The 21082-nt window shown below is 44.0% G+C and overlaps 1 protein-coding gene across 1 annotated transcript in view; it reads right to left on the bottom strand.

Annotated features, from left to right (window-relative positions):
* The window catches only part of NUAK1 (NUAK family kinase 1), a 79963-nt gene that overhangs the window by 31262 nt on the left and 27619 nt on the right, over positions 1-21082 (bottom strand). Inside the window, 1 exon segment of the mRNA XM_005893682.3 lies at positions 14221-14341. Coding sequence (XP_005893744.2) covers positions 14221-14341 — 121 coding nt within the window.

Genomic DNA, 21082 nt, shown 5'->3' with positions numbered 1-21082 from the left:
TGCCACAACTAAGACTCAATGCAGCCAAATAAATTAAAAAAAAAAAAAAAAAAGAGGAAGGCTCATTTGTTAGTTTTAAGCAAAAAGCCAAGGGCCTAAAATGGATCAGTCAGAATTCTTTTCACGCCTTTGCGTTCCATTAGCTCCATTTTCTAAATCAGTTCCAGGATGCTGCCCTTCCCTCCGTGGTGGGGCCTCCTCACATTGCCAGCATTTTTATTACTTTCCTAAAACCTCAGACCATTCCACTCCTCAGGGATGCTCTTTTATTAAAGTTCAGAAGGACCCTCGCAGAAAGCCTCTTTCTTTTTCATTTCAGAAATAGAGTGATCTTTCCTTTGCAAGAATTGTCTGCAGCCTAATTAGGTCATTTAGTCAATACAAGATTCATTCTTCAAGAGTTCCCTCCCCAGAACTAAATTTCAAACACCTCATGGGTTCACGGCTTCATAAAACGGTCCTCTAAACCCTTACATCAGAAAGCCTAGGGCAGTGAGAGTGAGAAAAATAACCTAAACTGGCAGCTCTCCCATTGTCCATGAGTTGGTCAGTGTTGACTCAATGTGTTTCCTGGTGTGGACAATGAAAGACTCTTTAATTCACTCATTGTCTTTTCTTAAACCAAAACTCTGGATGTTGGTTGGCATGCCCAAGGAGAACCAGAGCCAATCAGGCCACCCACAGCCAGCAGTGGACTCCACAGAAGGCAGACGAAATGAAAGAAAGTATATAAACTACCTAAGGAAGAGTGGATGCAAAAGCCTGGCCAAGAACTATTCATCAGTGTTATCTGAAGGGACCAACGGCAAATACCGAGATGGCAGGAAAATAGCCAGCAGAGGGGTTGTATGGGAGAAAGATGCCAATCAGGGAGCCATGTTGGACCAACTATTGGACTCCACCCTCCTCCAATGAACTTCTAGGAAAAAGCATGCTTCTTCAGTTTGGGCAGTGAAGGGGTAGAAATCCCATCCTCTGTGAAAACAACCTTCATCTCCCTCCCCCGAAAATCACTGTAGGGGATTTCTCTATATGGTTTCATTCCACCTTTTTTTTTTTTTTACTTTCTATTTTGTATTGGATTCCTTCAGGATCTAACTTGCAGAGTCTGAGATTTCTTTGATTTTGGAATATGTGCTCTGTCCCTTCCTGTAATTCCTGATGGTGGGTTCATCTGGTATGTGCAGCTCCGAGATTGCTTTGGAACTCCACTGGAAACTGAAGAATGGATTCCAGTTAAGACAACCAGTCAATCCTAGAGGAAATCAACCCTGAATATTCATTGTCAGGACTGATGCTGAAGCTGAAGCTTCAATACTTTGACCACCTGATGCGAAGAGCCAACTCACTGGAAAAGATGCTGGGAAAGATAGAAGGCAGGAGGAGAAGGGGACGACAGAGGATAAGATGGTTGGATGGCATCACCAACTCAATGGACATGAGTTTGAGCAAGCTCCGGGAGATGGTGAAGGACAGGGAAGCCTGGCATGCTGCAGTCCATGGGGCCGCAAAGAGTTGGACACGACTGAGTGACTAACAACAATTTTGTATTGGAGTATAGCCCTTGGACTGCAAGGGAGATCCAACCAGTCCATCCTAAAGGAAATCAGTCCCGAATATTCATTGGAAGGACTGATGTTGAAGCTAAAATTCCAATACTTTGGCCACCTGATTTGAAGAACTGACTCATTTGAAAAGACCCTGATGCTCGGAAAGATTGAGGGCAGGAGGAGAAGGGGACGACAGAGGATGGGATGGTTAGATGGCATCACCAACTCAATGGACATGAGTTTGAGTAAACTCCAGGAGTTGGTGATGGACAGGGAGGCCTGGCATGCTGCAGTCCATGGGGTCACAAAGAGTTGGACATGACTGAGCAACTGAACTGAACTGATAGCCAATTAACAGTGTTGTGATAGTTTTCAGGTTCATCCCCCCTTATCACCTAGGGTGGATAAGTCAGATTTGCGGTTATCACACTTTTGGTTCTGGTCACTGCTTGACCCTCCAGGAGTGGCTCATGACTTTCTTTTCAACCCTAAATCCTAGTCTGCTTCATTAGACAATAGAGTGCAGAGTTTAAGAGTTTGACTCCCAGTTCAAATCCAGGTCTGCCATTTACCCAGCTGAGTGACCTTGGCAAGTTACTTAACCTTTCTGTTCCCTCAGTTTCTTCATCTGTTAAATGGAAGCTTCTAACCTCATCGTAAGGATTACCCCAGCACATAACAGTAAGCAGACACATAAGTATCAGCTGTTATTATTAGGCAGCAGGTCTTGGTTTAACAATGAAGAACAAATGAAGACATGCCTGGATCAAATCCAGGATTATTATGAATCTGTGTTGGCAGAATCCACTCCTGAGATTGTATTTGTGCCCTTGGACAAGAGAGGTTCCAGAATAGAGGAGATCGTGAACTAACACTCAAAGGCATCAAAGGACTCAGCAAGCCTGGCTCTCTTAACTAGGGTCCATTCTTCAGTTCCCAGTGGAGTCCCAAAGCACCGATGTCGATCTTGGATTCACACCTACCAGATGAACCTACTCTACAGAATTGCTAGAGCGGGCAGAGCACAAATTCCCAAATCAAAGAAATCTTGGACTCTGAAAGTTATAAGTTACAGTTCATCAAGTCCAGTCCCCCTTTCATGATCCAAATGCCCCTGGAGGGTATGGTCATTGTAAAGACAAGTCCATGAGCCTTTCTAATAGTTGCAGCCTTGGCAAATTTACAGAGACATCCCAGTTCATTTCAAAAGACCCTATGTTACATGGCAATACAGTTCATTTTTTTTTCTTTAAAAATTAGCTTCAAGTACAAGTGGTATTATTTGAGGCACTAGAAAATATTGAATTCCAGGAAACCCAAGAGGGCGAGGCTGGACAGCCAGGGAGTAGCATTCGCGTTTGGTTGTTTTATGTCTAATCTCCTGCCTCTAGAAAAATGACTTGGGTGTAATCAAATGAAAACAATGAAAATAATACACTTGAAGGTCAAATAGCTAACTTCATAGGAAACTCATTAAAAACGTGACTGGACAGATTCATAGCCCAAGAGCTTGTTCATCTGATTCTAAGTGAAGAAAACTCTCTGAGGGCTGTGCAATTGATTGGGGGTGGGTCCTCCATTTGGATCCAGTCTGATGAGAGAGACTTCATGTGGAACTTGTGAATCTGGCAGCAGAGGGAGTGTGTTAAAGTACTCAGCAATTCGCCATGGGTTCAGAAGAGTAAACACAAGCATAACACACCACTTTGCCAAGTTCAACAAACTGTTTCATGGGGCTCTGAGTCCCTGATGAGGGCAGCAACCAAAGGGCTGAGGAAGGAAACCCAGGCCCAGAGGTATCGCCCACGGCTCACTGGTGACGACTGCCAGATGCATGTTCTGCTCTGGAATCCACTGATGACAAATGATCGGACCAAGACAACCGTTTCCTCCTAGTTGGAGGATCAAGCCAATCTTTCTCAGCCTGGCCAATTAAACTGAAATCTCTAGGGGTGGCATCAGCATTCCTTCTTACAAACACCCCATGAGATTCTAATGTGCATCCAGAGCTCAGAATCACTGACTTGGGCAATCTCGCCTCAACCCCACCACCACCCAACAGAAGTTTCTACTCCAGCCAGCAATGACCTCTCAGATCTCTAACATCACATCAAGAACAACTAATATGACTTTATTGAGCATAGAGCTTGGACCATGCTTAGCAATTTTATTCATTATCTTTTTTTAAGATGTTTTTTAATGTGGACCATTTTAAAAATCTTTATTGAATTTTTTTATCTTACTGCTTCTGGGTTTTTTTTTTATGTTTTGATTTTTTGGTCATAAGGTATGTGAGATCTTAGTACCCCGAGCAGGGACTGAAGCTGCATTCCCTGCATTGGAAGGTGAGGTCTTACCAAGACTGCCAGGGAAGTCCCTACCCATTAGCTTAATCCTCACAGTCTTATAAAGTAGCTAGCTATTGACCTCATTTTATAGCTAAGAAACCAAGCCTCAGAGAGCTTAAGTCACTACCCCAAAATCACACAGTAGTAATTGCAAAGCAATTGATTCATTCAAATCTAAGCCCATTTGGACAAGAAATACATACTCACCCTACTAGACCTATTAGACCAGTACCTGGAACATAGGTGCTTAATACATTTTTGTAAAATGAATGAATGAATGACCACAGAAATGAAGAAGAACATGGGGTACTATTAGTGACCAACAGATCTTGTTAGATCGATTCAGCTGTCCCCTGCCTTCAAAAGGGCCAAAGTCCAGATCTGCTTCAGTTCAGTTCACTTCAGTCGCTCAGTCGTGTCCAACTCTTTGCGACCCCATGAATCATAGCACGCCAGGCCTCCCTGTCCATCACCAACTCCCAGAGTTCACTCAAATTCATGTCCATCGAGTTGGTGATGCCATCCAGCCATCTCATCCTCTGTCGTCCCCTTCTCCTCCTGCCCCCAATCCCTCCCAGCATCAGAGTCTTTTCCAATGAGTCAACTCTTTGCATGAGGTGGCCAAAGTACTGGACTTTAGCATCATTTGCTTTAGCATCATTCCCTCCAAAGAAATCCCAGGGCTGATCTCCTTCAGAATGGACTGGTTGGAACTTCTTGCAGTCCAAGGGACTCTCAAGACTCTTCTCCAATACCACAGTTGAAAAGCATCAATTCTTGGTGCTCAGCTTTCTTCACAGTCCAACTCTCACATCCATACATGATCACAGGAAAAACCATAGCCTTGACTAGACAGACCTTTGTTGGCAAAGTAATGTCTCTGCTTTTGAATATGCTATCTAGGTTGGTCATAACTTTCCTTCCAAGGAGGAAGCGTCTTTTAATTTCATGGCTGCAGTCACCATCTGCAGTGATTTTGGAGCCCAAAAAAATAAAGTCTGACACTGTTTCCACTGTTTCCCCACCTATTTCCGATGAAGTGATGGGGCTGGATGCCATGGTCTTCGTTTTCTGAATGATGAGCTTTAAGCCAACTTTTTCACTCTCTTCTTTCACTTTCATCAAAAGACTATTTTTAGTTCCTCTTCACTTTCTGCCATAAGGGTGGTGTCATCTGCATATCTGAGGTTATTGATATTTCTCCCAGCAAGCTTGATTTCAGCTTGTGTTTCTTCCAGCCCAGCGTTTCTCATGATGTACTCTGCATATAAGTTAACTAAGCAGGGTGACAATATACAGCCTTGACATACTCCTTTTCCTATTTGGAACCAGTCTGTTGTTCCATGTCCAGTTCTAACTGTTGCTTCCTGACCTGCATACAGATTTCTCAAGAGGCAGGTCAGGTGGTCTGGGATTCCCATCTCTTTCAGAATTTTCCACAGTTTATTGTGATCCACACAGTCAAAGGCTTTGGCATAGTCAATAAAGCAGAAATAGATGTTTTTCTGGAACTCTCTTGCTTTTTCCATGATCCAGCAGATGTTGGCAATTTGATCTCTGGTTCCTCTTCCTTTTCTAAAACCAGCTTGAACATCAGGAAGTTCACGGTTCACATATTGCTGAAGCCGGGCTTGGAGAATCTTGAGCATTACTTTACTAGCATGCGAGATGAGCGCAATTGTGCGGTAGTTTGAGCATTCTTTGGCATTGCCTTTCTTTGGGATTGGAATGAAAACTGACCTTTTCAAGTCCTGTGGCCACTGCTGAGTTTTCCAAATTTGCTGGCATATTGAGTGCAGCACTTTCACAGCATCATCTTTCAGGATTTGAAATAGCTCCACTGGAATTCCATCACCTCCACTAGCTTTGTTCGTAGTGATGCTTTCCAAGGCCCACTTGACTTCACATTCCAGGATGTCTGGCTCTAGGTCAGTGATCACAGCATCGTGATTATCTGGGTCGTGAAGATCTTTTTTGTACAGTTCTTCTGTGTATTCTTGCCACCTCTTCTTAATATCTTCTGCTTCTGCTAGGTCTATACCATTTCTGTCCTTTATCAAGCCCATCTTTGCATGAAATGTTCCCTTGGTATCTCTAATTTAGTTGAAGAGATCTCTAGTCTTTCCCATTCTGTTGTTTTACTCTTTCTTTGCATTGATCACTGAGGAAGGCTTTCTTACCTCTCCTCGCTATTCTTTGGAACTCTGCATTCAGATGCTTATATCTTTCCTTTTCTCCTTTGCTTTTCACTTCTCTTCTTTTCACAGCTATTTGTAAGGCCTCCCAGACAGCCATTTTGCTTTTTTGCATTTCTTTTCCATGGGGATGGTCTTGATCCCTGTCTCCTGTACAGTGTCACGAACCTCATTCCATAGTTCATCGGGCATTCTACCTATCAGATCTAGACCCTTAAATCTATTTCTCACTTCCACTGTATAATCATAAGGGATGTGATTTAGGTCATACCTGAAGGGTCTAGTGGTTTTCCCTACTTTCTTCAATTTCAGTCTGAATTTGGCAATAAGGAGTTCATGGTCTGAGCCACAGTCAGCTCCTGGTCTTGTTTTTGCTGACTGTATAGAGCTTCTCCATCTTTGGCTGCAAAGAATATAATCAATCTGATTTCGGTGTTGACCATCTGGTGATGTCCATGTGTAGAGTCATCTCTTGTGTTGTTGAAAGAGGGTGTTTGCTATGACCAGTGCATTTTCTTGACAAAACTCTATTAGTCTTTGCCCTGCTTCATTCCATATTCCAAGGTCAAATCTGCCTGTTACTCCAGGTGTTTCTTGACTTCCTACTTTTGCATTCCAGTCCCCTATAATGAAAAGGACATCTTTTTTGGGTGTTAGTTCTATAAGGTCTTGTAGGTCTTCATAGAACTGTTCAACTTCAGCTTCTTCAGTGTTACTGGTTGGGGCATAGACTTGGATTACTGCCTAAAAACCCTGCTGCTGCTGCTAAGTCGCTTCAGTCGTGTCCAACTCTGTGTGACCCCATAGACAGCAGTCCACCAAGGCTCCCCCGTCCCTGGGATTCTCCAGTCAAGAACACTGGAGTGGGTTGCCATTTCCTTCTCCAATGCATTAAAGTGAAAAGTGAAAAGTGAAAGTGAAGTTGCTCAGTGGTGTCTGACTCTAAGCGACCCCACAGACTGCAGCCCACCAGGCTCCTCCATCCATGGGATTTTCCAGGCAAGAGTACTAGAGTGGGGTGCCATTGCCTTCTCCGCCTGAAAATCCTAGATTAAGGTTTCTTCTGCCAGAGGAGAAGTGTTAATTGCTCTACTACAGGTGTTTCCAAACCATTGATGCTCACAGAGCAGCCTTGCTTTGGTTTCTAATCTAACCTACTGAGTAATGGTTATTCTATGATGCTTCTCAAACTTGAGAGTGCATTAGAGTCACCTAGAAAGGGAAAGGGAAGTCGCTCAGTCGTGTCCGACTCTTTGCAACCCCATGTACTGCAGCCTACCAGGCTCCTCCGTCCATGGGATTTGCCAGGCAAGAGTACTGGAGTGGGGTGCCAGAGTCACCTAGAGGACTGGCTATTACACAGCACATCCAGGCCTACCTGCAGGGTTCTGATTCTGTATGTCTAGGGCAGGGCCCAGGAGACACTGATGCTACTGGTTCTGAGTCTCTGTCAGAGAACCATGCTCAGATGTATTATTCAGCAGTTTCTTGGGATCCTGCCACCCTCAAGGGGTTCTTTTCCAGGGAAGCAACAGTTTCTGACTCCAGGACCTCTGCTGGGTTTGTGGAAACATGTTTTACTGGCCCAACTGTCTCTGGCCACAAGCTGTGAGGGAGGAGAAGGCAGGAACACCCTTCATTGGAGCCTGGATTTTTAAAGCAGTGATTCTTCACTAAGAGACAAGCAAACTCTTTACCTGCTGAGCCATGGGAGAAGCCCATATCCCCTTCCAGAAAGATCTAATGGAATCTCAGAAGGCACAGTTTGCTTGAGAAAGCATATTATGTTTCTAAGAAGCTGGAAGGAGCTTTTAACTGATGTAAACTCATGCAAGACATCTCCATGGTAGGAGTTCTGAGAATTGAGTAGAATACAGTCTCTTTCACATCTTCTTTCACATCTTTCACATCTTCTCATGGGCAGCAGGTTTAAGGCAGATGGAGCCAGGCCATGAAACTCACATGATTATCAAAAGAGACACATTTGCTTGCGATTTTGTTTCTGAAGTTTGAGAGACTCTCCCAAAGGCAAGCGATCATAGCTGACAGATGCCAAACAGCCATCCTACTTTGTCCCAGAAAGCCAGGCTCCCTCTTACCTAAGACAAGGGATGTGATGAAAGGGCTAGCCAGTTCCAGAATATCACAATGCAAAGGGCCAAGAGAGAGATGTAATCTTTCAGGGCCAAGAAGAGAGATTTCCAGGAACAAAAACACCGAGGGCATCAAAGTGAAAGCAGCAGCCCAATCTCCCCCACTCCCCACCTTTCTGCTTTTACGTGCGTGACTGTTACCAGATGGGTGCTGTTTCCCTGAAGTGTTATGCAGCAAGACACTGCTTCATGGTTTTGCAGATTTGAATCTCCGGGGCTTTCAAAGGGGAAATGGGGGTGAGACAATGTGCCTTTGATGTTTGAACTTGGGTCCTGAAATCAGAACCCCGGGCAAAAACCATTTTTATCTCTTCCATCCTAGGCAACCAAGTTGAATGCTCAGGCGGACACTTCCTTTTCAGCTGTTCTTTCCTTATTGTCAATTACCTCCCTGCTGAGAGCATGGAATCCCTTTGACTGAAAACAGGGGTCCATCTTGAGACCAGTTATTTCTTTCTTCCTTTTCTCTCTTGATTAGGTTACCCTTAGTATCACACACCAGAAGGTAGATGTCTATCCCCTCTTATTTACTTAGCATTAGCAGCCAGTGATGGTTTGTGTTTACACAGAGTTGACAAATTTGAGGGCCAATCACGTTCACTACAGGTCAACACGAGAGTAACCCTGGGGTCTGGTTTAAGAAAGAAACATTTGAAAGGAATTATTTTGGAGATCTGGTGACCAGCAGCACTGATTTAGTGAAGCTGCAGATTTTATGAGCCTGCAGATATTGTGTGGTGGTGGTTTAGTCACTAAGTCATGTCTGACTCTTTGCAACCCCATGGACTATAGCCTGCCAGGCTGCAAGTACTGTGAATAATATACAAATAACTTACATTTCCATGAACTAAAGCTCAGAAAACACTTGACCAGTGAGTTCACCAGACTGGGGACCCAAGCTTCTTCTTGAGATATATGCAGAATTATTTTCTAAGGTACACACCATGCTGAGATTGAATGCTCTCACATATTTAAGACAGTAACCACTATGAAGGCCAGGAATTTTGTCATGACTGCTATTATTGTTTCTGCTACTGCTGTTGTTGCTAGGGTATGTTTGGTGTATATGTTTGTGTGTGTGTGTTTTAAATCACAAAGGTCCTTGTTCAAGAAGAAATTGTAAAGTTCACTTGGCTAATGTCCCAACAGCCACTTAGATGCCTGGGCACTGATTTTTCACTCCAAAAATTAATGCATCTCAGCACTAAGCTAAGGCTTTTGATTGGCTCATCAAATAATCAGCTGTCAAGAAGAAGGTTCCCCTTTCACTCTGTGAGCTGCAGAGACCAGTGTATTAACTGATAAACTCGGGTTTCATCACCATTGCTGTCACCACATTGTCCATGCCATGCTCCAGGGTTCAAAAGGAGGGGACAAAGGCCAGGCTGAGGGGGATGCCTGGAGCACAGTGGTGGGCTGAAGAACCAGCAAAATATGACATGAGGTCAGAGGTCCAGGGCTGAGGACTGGCAGAGGAAAAAAACAAATGCAGTAAGAACTTTGTGCTAGGGCCATCAACTAGTCAGCATACTCAATATTACAAGCTGAATGTGCTGTGCTTAGCTGCTCAGTTGTGTCCAAATCTTTGCAATCCCATGGACTATAGCCTGCCAAGATCTTCTGTTCATGGGGAGTCTCCAGGAAAGAATACTGGAGTGGGTTGCAATGCCCTCTGCCAGGTATAAGCTGAATATCCCCCCCTGAAAAAGTTCATATGTCAAAGTCCTAAACACCTAATTCTTCAGAATACAACCCTATTTGGAGTCTTTAAAGAAATGATTAAGTTAAAATGAGGTCATTACAGTGGACCCTAATCCAAAAATGGGCTTCCTTGGTGACTCAGTGGTAAAGAATCAGTCTGCCAATGCAGGAGATATGAGTTCAATCCCTGGGGGAAGGTCCCCTGGAGGAGTAAATGGTACCCCACTCCAATATTCTTGCCTGGGAAATCCCAAGGACAGAGAAGCCTGGCGGGCTACAATCGGTGGGGTTGCCAAAATGACTAGTGACCTTCTAAGAAGGAGAAATTTGGATACAGACACATACAGATGTGAAGATACATAGAGAAGACAGCCATCTACAAGCCAAGGAGACAGGCCTTAGAAGAAACCAACTCTACCCACACCCTGGTCTTGGACTTTCAGCCTCCAAATCCAAAATAAATTTCTATTGTTTAAGCCACCCAGTCTGTGGTAGCAGCCCTGGCAAGCCAACACACCCAGCAAGTCATGAACCTGCCTCAGGTTCTACAACCACAAAATGGGAACACCTAGGCTGATTACCTCCTGGGTAGGCTGCAGGGATCAAACAAAAGTAGGTATGGGAGAGCTCTGTGCACAAGGCAGAGTTCTACAGATAACATCAGGATGTCTAACCTCACTCTGGGTGCTGCGTTCTCGGGTCCTGAACAGGAGACAGATAAAGTCACAAGACCTGGAGACTCTGGGGTCACAGGCGGAGGGTCACAGCTGGAAACACATTTTGGGGATCACCTGTTTCTAACCCCTTGGGAAGGGAGGGGAGCTGCCCTCCTCCACAGTTATTTAGTAGATGTGGGAGAAAAAGAACTTGCGTGGGAGAAGGGAAAGAGAATGGAACAGAAACTGGAGATCTCCAAGAAATTAAAAGAAAAAAAAAGGCATATTTAAGTTCCTGGGAGTTCTGTGGATTAAAACAATACCTTTTATTTGTAAGGTACACTGCTGGTCACAAAACATTTAAAGGCAATATAGTTCTTTTTAACCTATTTGAGGTCAGGAAAGGCTTCCCTGGTGGCTCAGACAGTATAGAATCCGCCTGCAATGTAGGAGACCGGGTTTCAATGCCTGGATTGGGAAGATCTGGAGAAGGGAATGGTGACCCACTCCAGTATTCTGGCCTGGAGAATTCCACGGACTGTACAGTTTATCCTTCTGAGAGTCTGATGAAAGCTATGCATTCACCCGCTACCTAGAGAAAAATAACTCATGAACTTAACACATAAAATATTATATACCAACATGGTCTCATCCTACAATAATGAAAATGCTCTATATCTGTGCTGTCCAATATGGCAGCCATGAACCACTAGTGGCTGTTGAGCAACTTGAAATGTGGCTAATGTGACAGAGCAACAGTATTTTTTATTTATTCCAATTAATTTTAATTCAAATATCCATCTATGACTAATGACTTCTGTTTTAGACAATATAGTTATATACTATTCCAGAGGCTTTACAGACCCCTGCTGCTCACCCATGAAACACTTTGTCAATAGACCCCACATTAAGAACCACTTGGGATGAAGCTGACATAAACTTCTCATCAGTGACTTTTTGGAACCTACCTGTATATGTATCATCTCATTTAATCCTGCTGCCAAACCCTAGGAGAGGAGTAGAATGGCTATCCCCATTTTATAGGTACAGTCACTGAGGCACTGCAAAGCCAACCATCCTGCCCAAAGTCTCATGTCTAGTGTAACTCAAACTCTTTCTTGACTCCCTAGACCAGTTCGAAGGGTTTTAGAAATTGAAGCCCAAGCTCTCGCCTGAGGCCTTAGTAGAAATTATTTCTAGTCACCCAAAGAACTTTAATGCATGCACATCTTTAAAGTTACAAGCAAAGGCTTCTCTTCTGGAAGCCACCAGCAAGGCCTGAAGTAAGGCCATTTTGACCTTGATAATAGTATATGATTCCATTGAGGTTCATCTCTGGCCTTCCTTTGAGAAGTAGACAGACTCCTGTTTCCCATTCAGCCTGAAGAATTCCCAAGGCCAAGGAGGGCATGATGCTAATGAAGAAGCAGGCTTCTTGATGCCAGATTTCTGTGACCATAAACTGCCTCCCAAATAAAGAACTGGAAACTTCACACTGGATTAAAACTCTCTCTGCCTTCCCGGCAAAGAAGCTTTCAGCTCTAGGCCAAGAAATCTCAAACACGGAAGTGCGCACAGAGCACGTGACCCACACTGGTCCAAGCCATGCACGGTGGCCTTCAGGTTTCCACGTTGGGCAAAAACACTCCACATTTAATAAAATTCACTTTCATCCTGCATTTTGTATCTCGACTCACTTCTCACTTCTGGAAATTCCCCTCAATTACCAGGCGTATTCAGATTTGTTTCTATCAGCCTGGAATTCTCCTTTTGTCAACTCTTCCTCGGGCTTCCCTGGTGGCACAGTGATAAAGAATCTGCCTGCCAATGCAGGAGATGCAAGAGATGTGGATTTGATCCCTGGGTCAGGAAGATCCCCTGGAGTAGGAAATGGGAACCCACTCCAGTTCTTGCCTGGAGAATGCCATGGACAAAGGAGCCTGGTGGGCTACAGTCCATGGGGTCACAAAGAGTGGGACACGACTGAGCACACACAGGCATGCAATTCTTCCTCAAGAAAAAATTCCCTTCAAGGTCCAGCCTGGATGCCATATATTTCCATGAAAACGTCTAAGCTTAGGTCTCCATGGTCCCAGAATATGTTATTTACATATCTACAGCAGGCCCTAGGACTCTTACATTTCTAACAAACCCAACTGATGCTGTTACTACTGGTTCAGGGGCTGAAATCAGAGACTCACTGCAAGAGATGTTTGTGGAATGAATAAATGACTGAATAAATATAAATTTCCCATAAAACCCTATCCCCAAGGGCCCCAAAAAATGAGCTTTAGAAAAATCAAGATAAAAGATATTACCAGCACTTACTTCTAGATGAGGAGCAAAAACAGAAATAGCAGGTGGGGGGAAAAAAAAATAGCAAAAATCAATAGGGAACCAGAAGAAGGAAAATTTGAAATATCAGAAAAACTTTAGGGTTACCATCTGGTTTCCTCTTAGCCCTTAATGTATAAATTATGAAGAACAGACCAGAAATTAAAAATAGATTTATTTTTCTGAATCATATATTAAAAATATTCTGTAGAACTGCTTTGACTCAGTAAGTCCAAGACTAGGACTATTTCATAAGAAAATAATCAGAAATGAATGTAAAAATGATCTGCAAGGGAAGTCATTAAAAGCCCTGTTTATTATAACCAGAAATGTGAAACAATTTACATATTTGACAAAAGGAGATACAGCCAATAAATTATGGTATGCCCATAAATGGAATACTATAAAGCCTTTCAAAAATGCTCTTATAGGGGAATATTTATTCACATAGGAAGAGATGTATGATATAAAAAATGAAAAACAATAAAGCTAAAACCCAGTATAAACAGTATGATCTAATTTTGGATTAAAAAACACATACATATACAGAGAAGTAGATAAAAATCTAAATATGGATAGAGAGCTATTTATCATACTAATAATTATGTTAATTTTAACAGTTATATTTTGATCATTTTTGCAATTAACACATGTTGCTTTTCTAATTTTTTAAAGGATATTTTTTTAATGTGAGTTGATTTCTTCCTGTGAAGGACCACAGAAGTGAAGCGTGAGCATATATATAAGCTTTTTCCCTCCCTATGTTTCACCAAACACCAACAACGTGCGTTCTATTTGTAAAATATCTGTCACACCAACTGATCCCTCTTCTTTCTTGGTATTTCTTGGTCCGGTTGGAAATTCTTAACTCAAACAGGCTAACTTTCAATAAGTAATGACACCACCCCTGAAGCGTCAGCTTTGGGGAATGACATTTACAACAGAGCCACCGTTACTTGGCCACCCAGAAAACTGCCATTTTTCCAGAAAGCATGGGTGTCTCACATACTGGCTTTCAATAATGTGGGTTGCTTAGCAACTGCCAAGAAACTGGGAAGATGGAAGAAGGCACCAGCCAGAGCTATTTTATGACCAAAGTACACTGTGCTACATGTGTCTGGTTGCATTCAAGGTAACCAAATAAGAGATAACACCCGGCTATTTTTGCATCATGAGGAAAAATACTTGGCTTCTGCCCAGAAAGGCAATTACCTAAAAATCTTGGCAGGCCCCATGGTATGAGAAATGGTCACTGATACGGGGGTGAAAAAAAAATCACTGACCTTCATAAATACTGATGATATGAGGATGGTTGAGGGATGACATGATCTCAATCTCTCGTCTGATGTGAACCATGTCTTGTTCATCCTTAATTTTGTCCTTACGAATGGATTTTATAGCCACCTATAAAGTCAGGAAATGAAATGTTACTCAGAGACCTAAACAGATGCAAATCAGCCATTGGGAGAGTTTAGAAAATAAATACAGATGTTACTTGTTGGCAGAACTGACAATAACCAAAACAAAACTTCGAAATACCCCCTATCATGTCTTTCATTTATAGCAAAAACACCCTTCTCCAGACAACAGAAAATATCAGGTTTTAACAGCCTCAATTCGGGATGGTGTTTCCCGCCCACAAAGCAAAGGGCTCCTTCAACAGGGCCAGATTCATTTACTCTAGGAATCCTGATCCTTTTTGAAAGAAGAAAAAAAAGAAAAAAGAGCTTGGTGTACAGGAGGTCAGTGACTAACACCAAAAGATGAAATCAGCATCAATCGGCCCCACCGTGCAGCTGCCACAGTGATGGACAGAAAAGGCCTTATTGCATGGCCTGTCTGGAGGCCAATTCTGATTAAAGCTTGGATTTTAAGACTTTAGCCTATGCTGTGCTAATGCAATTGCTCAGAAGCCAAATCCTCCCTACATCCTTCCTCTCACTAAGGTACCTTTGATAGCACATGATATGACCAAAAAGCTCTGCTAAAGAAAAAAATCAGAGTAAATCCAAGAAAACAAAGCTAGACTCCCTGCCTGGCCCCGGTTGATCCCAAAGCTCCATGCCAATGTGGTCTGCAAATCCAAACTGTAGAGAATTCCCAGGGCCATGACACAGAGCACTTACTCAAAAGAAACACAGAAATAAAAAAATTAAAAAACAATTTTTTTAATTAAATGACAATGGGAATCTCATAGGGAAAAACTATGTTTGCCAATGGATTCATCTCTGCTCATAAACAAGTTGGTTGATAATTTCATCTGCCCTGTTTCTAAGGGGGGCAAAAACTACTTTGTGGCGGGGGGGGCAGGTTTTGCTGCCAGCTCTGAAAGCCTGCTTGGTTCCCTCCAAACTGGTCCTCTTGTGACCTCAGCCCTCAACTTAGCACTCTTTCTTGGAGGAAAGGCAGTAAAACCACCCCTCGGATTGCAAAATCACAAAGCACTCTGGAGAAAAAGTCCTTGTTAGCAGCTGCCCAGGGTCACACCTTGACTGTCTAAGAGTCAAGCAGGGGTGGTCTCCGCAGGAATGCACTCATCTCTGTGAACATTTGCAACTTCTGACTTGCAGCAGATACCCATGCAGCCCTAGACTTGGAAATGTTTCCATAAAATACAACCAGTCCAAGAGAACTAGGAAACTCTCATTATTCTTGATTTTGCTATGTGTTGGTTAAATCAACCAGCAGGTCCCCGGATTTCTCTTTTGCAGAACTTTCCCCAGTTGTCGTTAAATCCATATTGGTGTCATTAATATAATAGTGGGGATCTTATTCATTGCTTTAGCTCCAGAGCTTAACAACAGGCCGGGCACATGGCAGGCCTGCGAAAACACTGAGCATGGGCAAGCAGGGAGAGGGAAGGAAAGGGAGAAGGAGAGAAGGAGAGTGGACAACGGGGAGGGGCTGATGCTACTGGATGGCTGGGAAGCCAGACCAGGGAAGTGATAGTCGCACTGAAGCACAAAAGGAGGGACCATTCCAGTCGAACGTCACCACCAAGACAGGAACGTTAGGTTGATGGCTTAGGATTTCTTTGCATCCTACCTATATGGGCCATCGAGGAATGGGGAAAGCAGAGGAGGAATACATGATGCCCAGGGGCAGGCAGCATCTGCCCTACACTGTGGGTGGACCACACGGCTGGAGACAAAGAGATTGCACAGAGATGAATGAGCTTCCAGCTTCAAGGCCCCCTTTCACCAGGGTGTCAGGCCCCCCAGCTCACCCAGGCCCTCACCTCAGCCCCATTCAGGACACAACAAGAAAAGCCTGCCTTTGCTTACGTCAAATGTAAAGACATGACTGGGAGGCTTTATTTTATCAAAGCGGGGCCTGCAATCCTGGGAGCCTGCTCTGGAGGAAGCCGACAGTGAACACACGCAGGCCAGGGAGGATGTGGGTGGCTCCTGGACCAACTACTGCATTCCTCTATGAACTAAAGATGGGCTGAGGGGAGAAACCACCCCGGTGATTATGGAGCAGGCTGAACTTGGCCTTGAGGAGGCCCTATTGTCAAATGACAATAGAAATAAATTCTTTCACCATTCAGGGTCAGGCGAGGGTAGTGACATTCTCAGGGGTAAGAAAATAATCCCACCTGTCAATCTCCCCAACAGTCCAATGAAGGAAAGTGCCCACATTCTAAGCAAACCCCACCCCAGCACTGAGAAAACTAAAAGGGCTCCATATATGTTAACAGCCGTGGTGGCTGTCCTTCTACAAAAGCTTCCCTCATCCGACAATGAATCTTCTATTAAAAGTGTAAAAGAGGACTCATTCTGCCCCTATGTCAAAGGCATAGTGGGAGACAAATGCTAGAAATCACTTAGAACCGTGCAACTGTCGAGGACAGAGGGAAGACATTCAGTTCAACTCCCAAGAGCGGTGTGATGATTCACCCAAGGTCACAGATCCAATTACTGGCCAACCATGAGAGCAATAAGGATAAGAATAATAGCAGGCATTCAAGAGGCACTTAATATATGGTACAGACATCAGACCGTGGTTCTTTACGTCCTTAATGTTCAGGCTTCAGCTCCATGGTCCCTTAGGGAGACCTTTCCTGACCCTCCAGCTGCTTAGAGCTCCTCCCCTACCCTCTCACTCCCTTCCTGCACAATCTGAAATTAGCCTGCTGCATATTCAGCCGGAAGCCAAATCCAGCTACCAAGATGTTTCCAGAGGAAACCCAGAGAGCTCAGAATGGTTGTCACTTTTTTGAAGAGTTGTTTAAAAGAGGAGAATGAGCTCTTAAATGCCGCTCCTGTAACGTAAGGTAGTGCCTCCTTTGTGGAGTGGAAGGATATAAACGGAGGGCAGCACACAGTGAAGCAGTATGGCAGGATGGGTTATGAACTTGGCTTTGAGTCCGGGCTGAAACCACATGCCAGCTGTGTGACCTGGAGCAGGTGGCAAAACCTCTCTGTGCTCTTGTTTCTTCATCTGTCAGGCAGGAAAATACAGCACCTGTCTCACAGGTCCTTATAAAGATTAAATAAATGGCTCAGAATATGCCTGGCCCAGGATAAGTGCTCAACAAATGTTTAAGGCAGAGAAAACGCCCCATAGATAGAGCCTTCCTTTCTTACCCTCCACGCTGGGAACAAACTTAATTCCTCCTGCTTCCTCATGGGGCAGCAGGAGAAGGTCTAGGGAATGGGGACCCTGCTTTGTTCTCACAAGGCATTAAGTGAATGAGAATTTCTCTCCTGGGTCTTTAAATTGTACCCTCAGCGGAAACGTCCAGAAACTCAGAGCAGCTGGGCTCACGGGAGCATCGTGGCTCCTGAGTCTGAGACCAGACAGGAGGAGTAACAACTGGAATCCAAAACACAGCCTCGGGGCCATTTTCCCCTTTCTTCTAACAGTGGCTGCCAGGTGAACATGGGAATCAAATGTTCCCACTTAGAGACAGAAGTCTGACGCGTGGCATCCACTTGAGCCTTTCTGGATTTTGACTGTTCGTGGACTTAATCCTTTTGAGTGCCCACCTGGGACTGAGCACAGTGCTGAGATGTCGTGATGCAAAGTGATTCTGCCCCAGCCCTTGGGGAGCAGGGGATGAGAGGACAAGGGCAATAAGCAAAAAACACACAAGTAATTACATGATTACCCTCATGGCCAAAGGCTACCAAAGAGACCCACAGATACACGATGTTATGGAGCAAACCTCCTCTCCAGTTTTCCTCAACCCTCACCCGTATCTCCCAGGTGGCTCAAACAGTAAAGAATCTGCCCGCGATGCGGGAGATGCGGGTTTGATCCCCGGGTCGGGAAGATCCCCGAGAGTAGGAAATGGCATCTCACTCCAGTATTCTTGCCTGGAGAATCCCACAGACAGAGAGGGGAGCCTGATGGAGTACAGTCCATGGGGTCGCAAACAGTCCGACACAACTGAGCAACTAACACACACACCCACATCTACAAAGAAACAGAAGGAAAGGGCCCAGCAGGAAAAGACTACCAAACGTCTGAAATCATAAACCCTCTAAAAAATAGGTTCAGTTTGTCCCTGCAGGGGTTGGAGAGATTTCACTGAAGCTGGGAACCCAGGTGTGTGAGCCCAACACACAGCCCGGCCCCTTTCCGAAGTGTTCCCAAGTCTAGACAGCATCGTGTGCCTTATAAAATGGTCTGCTTTTAAATAAGGCCACCTTATCGTTTAATGATTAAACCTTCTGGCTGTGGACCTGCAAATTCTGCCCCGCGGTGCCTGCCTGTTTAAGAGGCAAACGGCCCAGCCAACGCTGATCCCTTGTTTAATGTAACAGCCTTCTCTTCTGCAGTGTTCATTTTTCCTTTTTTGAATAATCACCCAAAACCACCTGCTCTGCAGCCACTTTTCCACAGTGGCTATTGTGAATGTTCAGAGCTCAGGGATGTAGGCAGGGCTATGCAGAGCAAAGCAGTATGATCAAAATTCAGGCTTTTGCTGACTGGGTGACCTCAGGTGAACCCAAACCTCACAGGTCTCAGTTTCCTCATCTGTAAAATGGAGTCGGCAAGTCCTAACTCTTGGGGCTGTTACAAGGAGGGGAAATAATGTAAGTAAAGTGACTGGTACTCAGGTATTCACTGAATGGCAGTGACTATAACAAGGTCTGTCAGGACAATATAGTGATACAGGGTCCTGGGCCACATGTAAAGGCGTGACAAGCCCACAGTATATCATCATATTGACTTCCCCCCTGCTGATTTCTCCCACACATATCCTCCCCTTCCCCATATTTGTACTGAGGCAATAGGTGAAATTTTATATCCACCCTGCCTGCCTACAAAGAGCAGGGCAGCCAGCCATCTTCCTGGCCTGCTTTGAAGAGTGGGGGAAATCCTAGGCAGACTGCATATTTGAGCCTCTAACCAAGAGAATCACTACCCTGCTCCCTCCACAGCCTCCTCCCATGATGCTCATTGATTGACACATGTCAGTCTGAAGAGAGGGTTCGAGAAGAGTATCTGTCAAAGGGGTCCTGGGTTTCACGTCAAAAGTGAAGATTTTGAATCCAAAGGTCTAAGATGGAGCCTGGGATTCTGGATTTCTAACAAGCTCCCAGGTAATGAGCCTGTGATGTCAGCCCAGGGACCACACTTTGAGGAGCAAGATCTTAATGCTTTGTCATGAGCCTTAACATTACCAACATTCTTAAAACAGTAGCAATATTCTTAATAACAACAACACCTAATATTTATAATGTGTTAACCAGTTAAAAAAGTCCAAAATGCAGTACTTGGATGCAATCTCAAAAACGACAGAATGATCTCTGTTCATTTCCAAGGCAAACCATTCAATATCACAGTAATCCAAGTCTATGCCCCAACCAGTAACACTGAAGAAGCTGAAGTTGAACGGCTCTATGAAGACCTACAAGACCTTTTAGAATTAACACCCAAGAAAGATGTCCTTTTCATTATAGGGGACTGGAATGCAAAAGTAGGAAGTCAAGAAACACCTGCAGTAACAGGCAAATTTGGCCTTGGAATATGGAATGAAGCAGGGCAAACACTAATAGAGTTTTGCCAAGAAAATGCACTGGTCATAGCAAACACCCTCTTCCAACAACACAAGAGATGACTCTACACATGGACATCACCAGATGGTCAACACCGAAATCAGATTGATTATATTCTTTGCAGCCAAAGATGGAGAAGCTCTATACAGTCAGCAAAAACAAGACCAGGAGCTGACTGTGGCTCAGATCATGAACTCCTTATTGCCAAATTCAGACTGAAATTGAAGAAAGTAGGGAAAACCACTAGACCCTTCAGGTATGACCTAAATCAAATCCCTTATGATTATGCAGTGGAAGTGAGAAATAGATTTAAGGGCCTAGATCTGATAGATAGAGTGCCTGATGAACTATGGAATGAGGTTCCTGACATTGTACAGGAGATAGGGATCAAGACCATCCGCATGGAAAAGAAATGCAAAAAAGCAAAATGGTTGTCTGGGAGGCCTTACAAATAGCTGTGAAAAGAAGAGAAGCGAAAAGCAAAGGAGAAAAGGAAAGATATAAGCATCTGAATGCAGAGTTCCAAAGATTAGCAAGAAGAGATAAGAAAGCCTTCTTCAGCGATCAATGCAAAGAAAGAGGAAAAAAAACAGAATGGGAAAGACTAGAGATCTCTTCAAGAAAATCAGAGATACCAAGGGAACATTTCATGCAAAGATGGGCTCGATAAAGGACAGAAATGGTATAGACCTAACAGAAGCAGATGATATTAAGAAGAGATGGCAAGAATACACAGAAGAACTGTACAAAAAAGATCTTCACGACCCAGATAATCACGATGGTGTGATCACTGACCTAGAGCCAGACATCCTGGAATGTGAAGTCAAGTGGGCCTTAGAAAGCATCACTACGAACAAAGCTAGTGGAAGTGATGGGATTCCAGTGGAGCTATTTAAAAGCCTGAAAGATGATGCTGTGAAAGTGCTGCACTCAATATGCCAGCAAATTTGGAAAACTCAGTGGTGACCACAGGACTGGAAAAGGTCAGTTTTCATTCCAATCCCAAAGAAAGGCAATGCCAAAGAATGCTCAAACTACCGCACTATTGCACTCATCTCACATGCTAGTAAAGTAATGCTCCAGATTCTCCAAGCCAGGCTTCAGCAATATGTGAACTGTGAACTTCCTGATGTTC

This window comes from Bos mutus, chromosome 5 (assembly GCF_027580195.1).
Source record: "Bos mutus isolate GX-2022 chromosome 5, NWIPB_WYAK_1.1, whole genome shotgun sequence".
In the NCBI taxonomy this organism is placed as follows: Eukaryota; Metazoa; Chordata; class Mammalia; order Artiodactyla; family Bovidae; genus Bos; species Bos mutus.
Note: the sequence above shows the minus strand (reverse complement) of the source record. Positions and strands in the feature narration are given on the sequence as shown.